This window comes from Dipodomys merriami, unplaced genomic scaffold (genome assembly GCF_024711535.1).
Source record: "Dipodomys merriami isolate MVZ:Mamm:240054 unplaced genomic scaffold, mDipMer1.0.p SCAF_45, whole genome shotgun sequence".
Lineage (NCBI taxonomy): Eukaryota > Metazoa > Chordata > Mammalia > Rodentia > Heteromyidae > Dipodomys > Dipodomys merriami.
The window spans coordinates 7034368-7049273 of NW_027206013.1; the positions used below are offsets into that span (position 1 = coordinate 7034368).

The window sequence follows — 14906 nt, forward strand, 5'->3', positions numbered from 1 at the left end:
GCAGGGAGCTGTGGATGAATCTGAGCTTTGAGCTGTTTTTCTTTTCTTCTGTGCCTGTTTTGGGGCTTGAACTCAGAGCCTGGGTGTTGTCCTTGAGCTTTTTACTCAAGGCTAGCACTTTAAGCCACAGCTCCACTTCCACATGATGGAAGTGGTTAACTGGAAATAAGAGTCTCATGGACTCTCCTGCCCTGGCAGGCTTTGAACCATGATCCTCAGATCTGTCTCCTCAATAGCTAGCCTTAGCTGTTTCTTAGCTTCTATATCGCTGATAAGAAATGAAAGTAGGTGTCAAATACCTTCAGGTGTCTACTTCAGTTGTGTCAATATCCAGAGATTGCCAGCAAGCTGTGACCATATACTATTCCCTACATGAAGTCAGGATTTCCCAGTAGCATATAAAAACTAATTGAATGGGGTGCTGAGACAGTTCATAATTAACCCAGTTGTCTTAATCAAACAGGTTGCATCTCCAACTTCAGTGTTCTAAGACCATCAGGACTGGCATTTAGATGATCTGGGATAACTGGAGGATCTCAGTCTGAAGCCAGACCAGGCTGATATTGGAAACTCTTATGAATACAACAGAGCTGAGTGGCATGACTCAACTGGTAGAGCACTTGGTTGAGTTAAATCTCTTATACTGAAATCACAAAGAAATAAAAGACAAACCCAGGGGCTGAACAACTGTTTTGGGGTCACAATAACAAGGTTTATTCACCATCCATAATCAGCGAGGCTACGGAAGTTATCCATGCTGTTACAAAGGCAATCAGAACTGTCAGCAACACTCCAGAAATTTCCACAGCAGCATCCGAGCCCCACGGGTTATGCTTTTTTTTTTTTTTAAATCTTACAAACCAATGAAGAAGGCTCATTTAAAAAATATCAATTCACGGAAGATACAGTTCATGTGCAACTGCCAGGAACCCTAAGATAAGGCGGCTGAGAACTTAAGACTGGAAAAGTCCTTATGTGTTAAGTGGAATACAATAGCAGCATTTAGGAACTTCACAATTCCCAGTTCCAAGGATATTCAGTCCTGATAGGGCGGGAGGCAGCTGAGCTCCGTCCACTGAGGAGCAGGGCTTCAGGGTGGAAGCTGTGTGCTGGGCACCGCTGGGCTGGTGGTTGTGTCTGAGGCTTAGAAGCGTCACTTCCCATTTCAGTCAGGAAGGCGCTCATGCATCCCTACCCTGCCCTCAAGAGATCTCCTCAGTAATCTCCATTCAGAGCCACCTCCTTGGAACTGTGACCAGAAATTCAACAGCAGGGCCTCATGCCCTGATTCCCCAATCTTTCTCCCCAGCCCAGGGCCCATTTCAAACTCTTACTAGCCCTCTCTCCCACAACAGGTGACTTAAACTGGCACCAGCTAATGACTGAATTCCTGCAATAGCACTTACACACATCAGCCCACATTCTTAAGAGGATCAGAGGTCAGGGCTGGCATGAACTTCTGGTCATGTGAGCCACCAGGGATGACAGCTTGTAATGGCGGCCAGTCCCACCTTGCTGTAAGGGCTGAGCTTCACAGCCTCCACAGCACCACTTTTGTTCATTTGCCTTTAGGTTGGCTACAGTACCTTTTCACTTGTTACAATAGTCTTTGCCAATATGGAGGTGAACAGGAACTATATTAAGAAAATGGGGAGGGGAGGATGCTGTTTGCTCTCACTAGGAAACCCCACTGAGTTAAGGCAGGATTTTTTTTTTTGGGGGGGGGTACTGGGCCTGAGGCCAAAAATATCCAAAACGAGGTATTGCACAAGGAAATAGGGAAGTTTGGGGATGAAGTGCGCATCCTGGCAGCACGAGATGATGGTCAGTATCTCTCTACATGGCGGCCTGAAGGAAGCGAGCCTTGTCCACTGAGAACTGCTCTTCCACCCACAGCCACTGTCCCCAAAATGTTTCTTGCCACACTGGGTGTCCCCAGTCCCCTGACTTTTCATCTTCCTACCTCAGCACTTCTCCAGGTCCCCATTAGCCTCGAAAGGCTACGCCAGAGTTTGAACCTGGTGAAGATTAAGCCACCAGGCCTCTGGAGCAATTGTGGCGGTGAGGAGACACAAGTGTCTTGCAACTTGGCATGAACACAGCTGAGACTCTCAGGTGGAGGAGCTGAGGTGACAGGTGCAGGTCCCTCAGCCACCTGTCCACACTGAGCAGTTCTCAATTGCTTATGACCTCTAGACTCCCTCAGAGATAAGGCATCCAGCACGTCTTATTTTAGAGGCCAGCCAACTGGCCACACGTTGAGACCCAAGAGCTGGGTGCCATACACCAATCTTCCCAAGGGAAGAAGAAATACATAATGGATCCCACCTACGGGGGGGGGGGGGTGGGAAACCCAGCAAACGGCCCAGAAACGACTAGATGAGATGGCCTATCCCAGCTGGAAGCAGATGTCAAAGGTCTGAGGAACTGAGCCTCCTCCCCATGTGAGGAAGAGAACCAATCACATCTGACTGTCTCCTGCCCACACAATCTCTCACCCAATAATGCCAGGCAGAATCATTTTCTAAGATGTCTCCCTGCAGAGTGTCTCCCATGCCCCTCCACACACCAGCACAACTGCTCCCCGTGTGGGAGGGCCCGGGTGGAAAAGCAACAAGAGGAACTAAAAAAAAAAAAAAAGAGCTCAGAGGCCAGAGGTAGATGTAATTACCACTGATGTGCAGCTGGTTGTTAGGATGTCCAGTTATTTTGCCCTCCCTCCCCCACCTTTTGCTTAGTTTGTGAGAATCTTGGGGAGGGGGGGGGCAAATGTTTTCCAGTGCTTGGGCATCATGGTGAGGCCCTAATGATGGTCTCAAGTTGAGAAACAATCTGCCATTTTCCTTTGCCAGAGGTCAGTATCCCAGCCCTTCCTCAAACCACCTCCTGAGTGAGCGGGCCAAGGATTAGGAGGGGATAAATCACAGGGCAAAGAAGTAGAACGGGTTAGCAAATGCCACCATGCCAAACACTCAACTTTATTTGCTTTATTTATATATTTAACAATTCTAAAGTATTTACTTCTTGCTTTGACAAAAAAAATGAAAAATATAGGAGCACTGGCTCCTCTTTAGGAGAAAAGGGTTATATGTACAGCTACGGAGAGTTACGGTTCCTCCTTTACATACAAAGAAAGTATTAATAAAAAAGTGCTTCATTGATCAAAAAAGGGCTAAGAGCTGCAAGCAATTATTCACACTGTACAACAGACCCAAGAAACCCGTATCATAACCTCTTGGCACCTGTCAATAAGAACTTCACAATCTTCCATCACTCTGACTTCTCCTCCCTGCTGGGCAGACCACGCAGAGTGCGGAGAACTACACCCTGTTTCACTAGAGCCAGACGCTGCACAAGCCGCTGCCACCCAAGTCCCGCTGTGCTCAGATGCTCTGGGTTTTGCCTCAACCGCCAGCACCAGGGAAGGCTTCTGAGCACCTGCAGGAGCCACCTTGAGACACAGCGTGCCCTAGGCTAGGGGAAAGGGGAGTGAGCACAAAGCAGGCTAGAATCTAGTGTTTCATGACCTCACCTAACCTTCTCCTGCCCTGTGGCCAGCTAGCAGCTTTCAGCAGAGTCGAGACCCTTCCCGGCGGGGGGGGGGGGGGGGGGGGGGGAGGCAGGCACAAACGTGGATGCCAACATTACAAAGCACCACCTTAAGCTCCTCTGCGCCCTTCCCCACCTCCACAATTCTTGATTTAAGGCTCTTTTGGACCACGTCAGAGCTCACTGAGAAAAGGCGCCCTGAATCTCCTCCAAGAACCCTGTGGTCCCCAAGTAGACCCTCCACTGATATGCCCACTCAGGAAGCTGACAGCAGGGAAAGGGACTTCGGGGTCTTCCTTGATGCCCCAATAAGGAGAGGAGGAGGAAGGCTGATTGTGTGGGGACCTTTGTAACTGTGAAGGCTGATTCTACCCCTTCAGGGGCGATCCATGATTTGTTTGGTTTGGGAATAGGGAACTTTTGGAACCCTGAGTCTGTATTTCCCTGTGATGACCAAGGAGAGAGATTGTTCAGAGGACCACAACCCAAAGGGGGCTCCCAGGTGTGCATGGGCCAGACGCTGGCAGGCCTTCACCACAGCAGCAGGACGCCACCTTCTGGCCAGTCTGCACTCCTAGGCTGCAGGGCAGGAAGCACAGCCCAGGCTACCCAGGAAGGCAGCCCCTAGGAAGCAAAGGCAGCCTTGGGCAGTCTGGGTAAGGTCACAGAATCCAATGTGGGCCAACGTGCTGACCACCACCCCACTCCTTGCCTGCCGCAAAAGCAGCACACACTTCCTTCCCCAAGGGAACCATTCATAGTGTGCCAATCCTGTTGGTTGTCAGTAGGGTGGGATGGGTATGGGGCAACACTACTAGGGAAGGTACTGCCAGCTCCCACCAGCTCATGAGGTGGTGATGACATGAGGAATAATCACTAAAGTTGGCGTTATGTTCTGCCCCACTCGCTGTCTCCTGCCTGCCTCCACTGCTGGCCCCACCCTCCCCGAAGCCCAGGCCAGCCCTCAGCATGCCCAGCAGCGGCAGCCCCACTGATACAGGAAGCCTGGAGACCTCTGGTCTTCCATTACAAAACATTAAAAATAAAAAATTAAGACAACCAGGGGACTTTTTTCTTTTTTGAAAGCAGAGGGAGAATGGAAAAGGGAAAGGATAGAAGGAAAGAAAAGAATCAGTCTACAATCCAGTGGTACATCCCAATTCCTGTCACTCTGTATAGATGGATCCATGCCCCAATTCCAAAGTGCACGGGCCTCTCGGGCTGCCCAGGCGGTGTGGGCCTGTCAGAGGAACAGCAGCTTGGCCTCTGCCCACCCCAGGTCACTGAGCTTCAGTTGGAAGTGGCAGCAATGGGTTTATCCAGTTCAAGGTCAATGCTGGAGCTCGTGGGATGTAGGCTGTTATAGCAAGACTTGCACACCCGGCTGGGTTCAAAAAGTTGCTGGCTAGGAACCGGAACCTTCTGGTTACAACAACTGGAACAGAATACATTCCCACAATTCCTGGAGAGAAGAAACAAAGCATTATTAGTGTTATAGAGCAGGTATATAGGGGAGGAAACCAACCACAGGAGACAGAATTTTGCTGCGTGCCATTGGATGTGCTGGAGACTCCTGTGAGATCAAACGCTTCATTTCTCTAGGCCAGTAACAAGCTGAGGACAAGGAGGACTTCCGCACCTGGCAGAATCACATGCCACTTTCATTTTGGGGGCCAAGGACACTTGGCTGCCTCATTATTATGGCTCAAGATTATTGAATGTACAAGAAGATGCTGCTTCGGCTAGGAAGATGGCTCAGTGGTAGAGTGCTTGCCTTGCATGCATGAGGCCCTGGGTTCGATTTCTCAGCACCACATAAGCAGAAAAAGCCAGAAGTGGTGCTGTGGCTCAAGTGGTAGAGCACTAGCCTTGAGCTGAAGGGTTGAGGGACAGCACCCAGGCCCAGAGTTCAAGCCCCACGACCGACCAAAAAAAAAAAAAAAAAACCAAAAAGAGAGATGTTGCTTGAGAGAGATCTGTGAGAACCAGTGTCCAAGGCAGAAGTAGTTGCCAGTTCAATAGACAGGTGAAGGCCTGAGATTTTCCCCAGTGGCCACACCCACTGGGGAAATGGCCTCTGTTGCTTATGATTACTGAGAGATCAGAGACAAAAGAGAGATGCCCCTTGGCCCCTCAGAGGACAGAAACAACTACTTAGCCCAACTTGGGATGAGGAGCCTTGCCCAAGGGCCACTGCCCCAGAGGCTCAGGGGCAGACTGCTGCCACCCAGGCTTACTGTTGCAGCATGCAAAGCAGGAGTTGAGCATGCTCAGAGAGACAAGAGGAGAGGTGAAAGGACAAAGGCTTGGATGAACACACATGCACACACATACACACACCCTAGTAGAGTCAGTAAGTTATGGCTCACTGCCTGGCCCCATGTACCTCCAGGGAAACTTAGAGCTCTACCTGAAGTCCTGACTACCCTCAATCCCAATCCTTGTCTACCAAAAGCCCTGCTTAGATACAGCTGCGTGGCAAAGGTCCCATTACACTCACAGGAAAAGGGACAGACAGAGAACAAGTTTCTGTCCATCTTACTTTTGCTGAGCCCTGTAGTACAAGCAAACCCCAATGGGCTGAGTACAGGGAACTCTAAGGAGACTGACCCAGCCTACCAAAGAGGAGGGAGGCAGCAGACTGAAAAGCCTCCTTCACAATTGGCATCACTAAGCCTTCTCAGTCAGGCCCCAGAATGCATACCACCACTGGATAAGGCCCTACAATAAGCAAGAACACCAAAGACCACATGGGAACAAATGAATACTGCAGAAGGAAAAAGTGGCACGAAAGACGGTGGAAGGACTGAGAACCAAAATGAGCACACAAGATTTTGCTTCTAGAATATAGTAAGCACTTCTATTTCTAAAAAGCATGAGTCTATGTAACTAGGAAATGTTCTGAATATCTTCATTTCATTTTGGCAATACTAGAATCTGAACTGGAAGCCTTATGCTTACTAGCAAGTACTCAAATACTTGAGCCACACTCTCAGCCCCTTTTGCTCTAGTTATTTTGAGATAGGGTCTACTTGAGCCATGCCTTCAGTTTCACAAGCTTCAATCTCACCTGGAGTTCAGCTCAAAAGTTTTAAATGAGTATTTTTATTTTCTGTTCCAGTACCAGAGCCTGAACGCAAAGCCTTGTATTCCTGTTCATCTTTTTTGCTCACAGCTCCTGTTCTACCTCCTGAGCAACCTCAAGTCTAGCTTTTTTGTTTGCTGTTTGTTTTTGCTGGTTAACTGGAAATAGAGTCTCTTGGACTTTGTTGCACAGTCTGGCTTCAAACCTTCAAAACCTCCTCAGATCCCAGCCTCCTGAGGACCTGTAGTCCTCCCAGGACTACAGGTTTGAGCCATGAAGCCAGCTTCTGACATGAATTTGATCAGTAAAGCTTCCTCACATCCTTTAGGAGACTCTGAAAGATCCAACTGGAGTCTTTCTCTTAGTCTACCATGCCAAAATAATTTGTTGGGATGATTATCTCTGTCTCTATAAAAACAAAACAAAAAGCTACAGTAGTGCTGACTTACAAGTTATCAGCATCATCCTGGCATTTCAATGAGTGACTAACTCAAAAGAAAATGTGACTGGCATCGGGTCAGCGCCTACAGAGGCACTGCTTCCTGTCACAAGCCCCAGAACTCAGCTGACCTGATGGTCAGGAGGAAGCAAAAGGCTGCAGGTGGACTCACCCTCAATGGTCTCCTCAGTCAGCTTCTGTGGATCCCCCCAAAGCCCACCTGCCTGTCTGTGCTTCCCAGCCCCAGTTTTGCCCCAATGAGTGCAAAGAGGGGAATGACAGCATTAGTGTGGAGAAGTTACTGTAGGTGTGCAGACATCACAGACAGGTTGTTGCAAATGCTCACCACGTTTGATCAACACGGTCAGTGTCCCTGCAAGGAGGGGAGAAAGAGCTCAGAGAAGAAGCCAAAGACATTTGGACTTGGGGTGCAGGATGGGGAGACACATGATTCTGGACACATGACTAATAGAGTTTGTTCTACCATTTTCAGTCCAGGCTCACTTGTATGGACAAACCTTGGCATGATTCAGGTAAGCCTGTCCCCCAAACACTCAACATCTGCCAGGCAAAGCATCCCTCATAACAACGTATTATTCCAGACTGGAATGGAAAGAAGTGGAGAGTAGTCTACTACTCATCCTCTACCACTGCTCACCTATGGAACAATGGTCAAGTTTGGATTTGAGGAGCAGGGAAAGGGTAAGAAAATGAAGTTTCCTGACCATAGCCAGAAAACCTGCTGAAAATAGCTGTGAATTCTGTGCTGGGAATAAGAAACAGTGGTTTGAGTGGTGGCTCACAATCTGAGAAACAGAACAAAAAGGCTATTTGCACATTACTGAATTTAATAGTTTTGCAATCACCAATTTAAGAGACAGAACATGTGACCCCAGGGCCTTCCTCAGGCAGAATAGGACCAGCAGGATGCCTGCTACCCCTCACTCTTCCAGCTCACCCTCCAACCCTAGCCCACCCTACCACACCCCCAGTGGCACCTGCAGTGGTGTTTCCTACTGGCGAGCCAGAAGGCGCTGTCACAAGCATAGCAGTGGGCAGCCAGGTGGTCAGGGAGCCAACGGGTCATCTGCAAAACAGATGGGGCCAGGTTAGTGACAGCAAGTAGGACATTCGGCTAGAGCCCACAGGCCATGCTGGTGGCACAAGAGTCACTAGAACCATATCAGTTCTGATGGTACCAGCCCAGCAGGTCTGATGTCAACAGTACAAGAAAGGCGTCCAAATCATTTCCCTGGAGGGGACTCAAATCTCCCCTGAGACAAAATGGCAGTGGTAGCCCTGTGGGTTGCTGTGAGAACTAGCAGGGCAACAGTGAGGACTGCTTGATGAGTCTCAGCCTCAGAAATGATAAGCCTATGTGTGCTCCCAGGAGCCAAGAAGCCAGAAGTTCAAGGCTAACTTCCATGAGTGTCTTCCTTGGCTAGGGAACATGGGGCAAGGATGGGGATAGAGGACTACAAAAACAATTGCATGGATGGCTCTCAGAGCAGGGGTTGAGCCTGTACCTCTGTGTCTTGTTTATCCACCTGCTCCCAGCTGGCTTCAGAGAAAATCTCTGTGCTGCAGCGAGACAAACAGCTCTGATCCAGATTGCTTTCCGAGTCGGGGATTGAAGTCTGTTGGCAAACAAACACAGCTGAACAGAATGAACCTGGTCTCCTCTCAAAAGAAGAAGAAAGGGCTTGGTGGAGAAAAGACCCCTGGGGTCTGCAGGTAGACCTGCATGCTAAGGTTGGCTACATCTGTAGATGCATCAGCCATCCAGGCACAGGTTGACCAGGTGTGGACATGGAGTAGAAAGATGAGACTAAGGTTCCAGAAAGTAGGAGAAAAGTGATCAAGACTGAGTGGGGGCTCCCAAAGCCAAGTGCTCTAGTGGACCATTGATCCAACCCCTGCCACTTAATTCAAAGGGCTTTGGCCACGCCTTCCTTTTTTTTTCTTAAGAACTATTTAGGACAATGAAAGAAAAACAAACAAACCAGTATTAGTGTGGGAAAAAAAGGCCAAAATGGCTTCTGGATTAAAAGTCATTGGATGTGCCCGCCTTTAATGTATGTTGCCAGCTTCAGAGCCTGTTTACACTTGCACCTGACAGCCCGATCCCAAGAAGAGAGCCACTCCTTGGAAAGCTCCCTGCTCGCACCCCAAGTCTTAGAATCCAGCCACCAAGTCTTAGAATCCTAAACTCTTAACAGTGCTAGAAAGGAAAACACAATTGCTTCTTTCTATTCCTTTGTCTTTTTGGAGACAGGGTTATACTATGAAGCCCAGGCCTGGCCTCAACCTTGAAATCCTCTTTCCTCAGCTCCCAAGTGCTGGCACTGCATACACTACCATACCCTGCTCCTCCTCACCATTTTCACTGCCACCATCTGCCATGGAGTGGGCACAGTATTTGTTTTCAAAATACCTGAATCTTCAAAATACCCAAAGTCTTTCTTGGAAGGCTGTAACAGTTTGTTAGTTCCTAAGGTAGGAAATCACTACAATCTGACAGGAACACTTGGCATTAGCCGGTGTCTAAGGACACAGAAACTTCTGAAAAGATCTGAGTACCCAGGCAGTGGTGGTTCTCTCCTAGTTAGACAGGACTTGAAAAAAACTTAGCAGGAAATAGTCAGATTGCCATTTCCATGGCTGAGGCCGATATTCAGCCTCTCCACAAGGCTACTTTGGGTCTTTCCAATTCTTTTAGCAATATGACTGGAACAAGGAGCTCCCAGCCTTAGTGTGCTCTTCTGTTTAGGCATTATCAGAAGAACGATGACCTAACTCACCACCTCATCTCCAAAGTCCCCATTGAAGCGCAGGGAGCTTGTCAGGTACTGACTCTCTAGCCGACTCTTCAGCTCCTGGACTTGTTTCTTCAAGGTCTCCACTTCCTGCTGGTGGCCCGACTCAATCTGTCGCAAGCGCTGTTGGATCGTGTCCGTGTACACAGGCATGCCATCGTCATCCAGGTGGCTGCGGGAAGGCTGGTCAGGGCTGCTGGTGGCAGATGGCCTCCCCAAGTGACTGTGCAGCCACTTGTGGTGCAAGTTCCTCGAGTACAAGTGGGCAGAGCTGCAGCTTGTGGCAGACATCTGGCGGCTCAGAGAGTCTTTGTTCCGCCCAGCCTCCCCATTGGTGCAGTGTCCGTTGGGTGTTGGGTACTTCTGGATGGTGCTAAGTCCAATGGGTTGCTCCAAGGCCTTGTTTTCAGTCTCTGGGGAGCCATTGCACACAAGCCCCTCTTTACATTCAGCTAAAGGCAAGGCACAGTGGGCCCGCTTGGGGCTGAGAGTGCTGCCAGGAGAAGTTCTGTGCATTACAGACTCACCTTGGGGCCTCTCAGCCAGATTCCTCTCTGCAGGCCAGAGCTCTGCTGCTGGCATGTCCTTGCCACTGAACCTGTCACTGGTGATCAAGAGAGGTCTACGATGGACTTGAGGCCCACTTTCGGACGTCACCTTATCTTCTATTAATACGTCCACTGAACTGTCCACGTTTGGTCCTCTGGTCTCACATGGGATTTGGGAAGGTAGCATAGAACTAGACTGTGAGGTACCATGGCCAACTTTAGCATCTACCGGGATGGGAGGAACAGCACCCTCCCTTCTCTCTGTAGCATCCCTTATTCCAGGTGGCTCTCCAGGGGTCCCCTGGGAATCCTCTCCCCTAGACGGGGCCTGGAGTGAACTGAGAACACTATGCCCACCCTGCTCTTGAGGAATACCCTGTGAGAACAGAGACATGCTGGAGTCTGGCTGGCTTTGTGGAGTCGCATCTTCCAACTGTGGTTCTTGGTAAAGGACAAGTGAGCCCTCAGCTGACATCCTCCTGCCTTCCTTTGCTAAAAGTGTCTCCTCTTTGACCTCTGGGATTTCCACACTCCCTCTGTGGGGAGGCTCTTCTGCTCCACTCTCCTCTTTGGTGGCCTCTTGCAAAATGTTCTCCATCTGCCCCTCAGCCACTCCAGCTGCAACAGATAGCTCAGCACCCCCGGGCATCCTGCTAGGCTTTCCCAGGCTGTCAGCAGCATGGGCAGGAGGCTCTTCTCCAGGACCAGCCAGGCTACTCAGCTCCAAAGAGCGCCGGTGCTCCTGCCATTTCTCATTCAGACTAGGGTCACTACTGCGCCGGCTGGCAAGAGGCATTGTGCTGTCGCAGGCTGTGGTCAGATTGTCAAATGATCTAGTCTTTGGTAGCCTAAAAGAGAGAAATTGGGGAAAACGATAACCTTGGAGAGGTTAATCAGAAGGAGGCAGAAGACAGAAGGTTTTAAATAAGCCATGGTTTCACACTTGGGTCCATTAGGGCTACTAAAGGAGCCACAACATCTTTGAAGTAAGGCTCAGATCAGTAAAGCCACAAGGCTCCTTCATGGCTGTTCTGCCTACCTGCACTGCCCCTATCCCATGTTCCACCCACTCAAATAAGCCAACAGCAAATGCTATTTTTAAAAGGCATTCATCGCTGGGCGCCGGTGGCTCACGCCTGTAATCCTAGCTACTCAGGAGGCTGAGATCTGAGAATCGCGGTTCAAAGCCAGCCCGGGCAGGAAAGACCGTGAGACTCCTATCTCCAATAAACCACCAGAAAACCGGAAGTGGCGCTGTAGCTCAAGTGGTAGAGCGCTCGCCTTGAGCTGAAGAGCTGAGGGACAGCGCCCAAGCCCAGAGTTCAAGCCTCATGACCGACAAAAAAAAAAAAAAAAAAAAAAAGGCATTCATCTCCAGGTGCCAGTGGCTCATACCTATAATCCTAGCTTCTCCGGAGGCTAAGATCTGAGGATTAAGGTTCAAAGCCAATCCAGGCATAAAAGTCTGTGAGATTCTTACCTCCAATTAACCACCAAAAAGCTGGAAGTAGACCTATGGCTCAAGTGGTAGAGCACCAGCTTTGAACAAAAAAGCTAAGTTCAAGCTCCATTACTGACACCAAACAATGCAAACATTCTTCATGATGTTGTGTGTCTCTTAAAGTGGTATTGCTAATTCTTTAATATTACAGCATAAGTTAAGTTATTCCCTATTATTCTGATTTAAAAAAACTCACAAATGGTAAAGCATTTCTATCTATCTATCTATCTATCTATCTATCTATCTATCTATCTATCTATCTATCTATCTATCCATCCATCCATCTATCTGGGAGGGCAGTATTGGGGTTTGAGTTCTATGACTCACACTTGCTAGGAGGTGCACGAGACATATCTCTAGCACTGTCAGCCAAAATTTCTACCACTTTACAACATCATCTTTAAACCTCAGAAGACAAATCAGGACAGAGAGGCAGGAACAAAGAGCAGTGGATAAAACATAAACCAGCACTATGTTGAAAATGAACTAAACAACTTGTGGGTGGGGACAGGAGGGAAAAATTGGGAGAGAACAAGGGAAGGAGTGACACTATCCAAAAAGAAATGTACTCTTTACCCAACTTAACTGTAACCCCTCTGTTTGTCACCTTTATCATAACTAAAAAACAAACAAACACCACACGGGGGCTGGGAAGGTGGCTCAGTGGTAGAACGCTTGCCTTGCATGCATGAGGCCCTGGGTTCGATTCCTCAGCACCACATAAGCAAAAAGAAAAAAGCCGGAAGTGGCGCTGTGGCTCAAGTGGTAGAGCGCTAGCCTTGAGCTGAAGAGCTGAGGGACAGCACCCAGGCCCAGAGTTCAGGCCCCACAACCGGATCCCCCCAAAAAACTCCAAAATACCACACAACATAAACTGGTGGCATAGGGGTCATAAGAGTAGAAGATACACTCCATCCCTAAGAAACCATTTAGTGCATGTATATAGTAGAACAAAGGAGCAACAAGGAACAACTCACTCCTAGAAACAAGTTTTTGCTCATTTTAAAACTACCTTCCTTAAGGAAATTAAACTTCAAAGATCTAAGATGTTGTACCACCAGATAACATCATTATCTCTGACCATGCCTGGCCCCGTTCTAACAAAAGAATTGAGTCTCACACAACAGGAAGCCTAAGCAGCACCTAAGCAGCTCACCGGCTCAGGGGGGGTTCATCAGGGCTGGTGCCCGGTGCTGGGTATGGTGCACAGCTTTCATCCACGGGGGTAGATGGGGATGGGCAGGGCAGGTACACTGCACTCCACAGCATCAGGTTCCGCACATGGCACACAGGGTACAGTACCTGAGGAGAGGGGGTGACAAAAGTTTAAACGTGTCCCAGTTGGCTCTTAGAAATGTCTGACAGTGAGACAAGCACCTAGCTACAACAGCTGGCAGGGACTGGGCCACTGATCCACAGGAAGGCAGCACTGATGGACGTAGTACCAATGGAAGCAGTATATCTCCCAATAGGACCAACACAAGACAAGAGATTTTGTTTGGCATCATTTCTCACCTACACACCTCCTGTGGACATGAAAATCTAACAAATCTTTTAAAGGTCCACTTCTCATTAATTATTTCTCAGGTCACCTTTATTGAATGACTTTCATTAAGTTGATTTGCTCCTTTTACAGCTAAGAAGTGAGTCATTCTGTTAGACGGTGATTTTTCCCCTGGTGTAAAAGCTTGGCTTCAGCAGAAACTGTCAAACTGTCCAACTTATTTTATAGGACCATTTAAATTGAAAGGAATTTTCTTCCCGTAGTTTGTTCCCCGGCAGGCACAGTGAAGAAGGGAGAAAAGCAGCTTAAATCTTTTGATTGTTTAAATGTAACGGGAAGCATATCCATTGCTTAGTAAAGCAATACAATGTCTGATTAGCCTGGTTTTGACTTCTTAAGGGTTTAAGATGCATTCTGACAAAGGCAATGCTACCACATATTGACACACAGACATATGTGTCTCCTTGTCTCTTCTTAACAGAAGGTACTCCACAAGGGAACAAAGTTTTAAGGGCCTGCCAGCTCAGACATGCATGCCAATGTCATTAACACTTCTGTGCTGAGACAGAGGCTATCACTGCCTGGCTCATGGGGAGGGGGTGGAAGGTTGAGGGTAGTACCAGCTCAGCCACTAGAGGCATGCAGGAAACAAGGGCCTCTTCTACCAGTTAGACAGAACATGCTAAGAACACATTAAGCTCCAAAGAAGGTGCCAAGAAAGGTTCATGTTACAGTGTCAAGGAAGAAATGCGTATTATACCAAACCATACTGGGCAGGTCAGAACATCACAGGGAACAGGTTTTGCTTAGATAGATGGTAGAGAGAAAAAGGAATCAACCCTAGACCTGCTTTAACAAAGTAGGTGCTTCTCACACAGGCTCTTACATATCTCCCACCCTCAAATTCCTTCTGATTATCAAAGTACAGGCTGAAGCATACATACGGCTTCTGATTGAGAGGAATATAGTAGGTTTTTGAAGGCCTTGTTGCCTGCCCGAAGAAGTGACCATACAGAGCACGTCCGTTCCTGAGTATGCTTTTCCCCTCTTTCCTTGGCGTTGTTGCACAGGAATGTTCCAAAGAGGCAGGAATAGGTATGCTGTACCAGTTTCACCTTAGGGAGTCCAATGAGGCAAGAGTATGCATTAGGGCACAGAGTTTCAGGAACATCAGCCCTGCTGAGCAAATCTACCTGATAGCCTTGAGAGAGCTCTGCAGCTCACTCTGCAGGTGGGGGAAGCCTAGCAGACCACACAACCACTAGCATTCAAGTCAAAACCAGGCCAAGGAGTCCTAGCTGCTCCAGTATCTCTTAGCTTCCAAGTTAAAAAGCACCCACACAAGCAACAGAGCATATCAATGAGATACAGGTGCCAGTCAATGTAAACTCTAAGCTAAAAGCACATTTACAAAAACAACTTCAATACTCAAGAAATCATTACTGAACAGTTCACACACCCCAG

General features: G+C 48.4%; 1 protein-coding gene across 9 annotated transcripts in view; it reads right to left on the reverse strand.

Moving 5' to 3' along the window:
- Positions 1-2937: 2937 nt before the first annotated feature.
- Mtmr3 (myotubularin related protein 3) overlaps positions 2938-14906 on the reverse strand; it is a 115508-nt gene continuing 103539 nt past the window's right edge. For 3 of the 9 annotated variants that reach the window (XM_069994556.1, XM_069994553.1, XM_069994554.1), the window contains 7 exons: positions 14387-14557; positions 13095-13240; positions 9875-11285; positions 8600-8710; positions 8072-8160; positions 7420-7446; positions 2938-5011 (listed from right to left, as the gene is read on the reverse strand). In XM_069994556.1, coding sequence (XP_069850657.1) covers positions 4840-5011; positions 7420-7446; positions 8072-8160; positions 8600-8710; positions 9875-11285; positions 13095-13240; positions 14387-14557 — 2127 coding nt within the window. In that variant the 3' untranslated portion in view covers positions 2938-4839. The remainder of the gene's footprint in view (positions 5012-7419; positions 7447-8071; positions 8161-8599; positions 8711-9874; positions 11286-13094; positions 13241-14386; positions 14558-14906) is intronic. The other 6 variants (XM_069994558.1, XM_069994560.1, XM_069994555.1 and 3 more) reach the window with 3 other exon arrangements.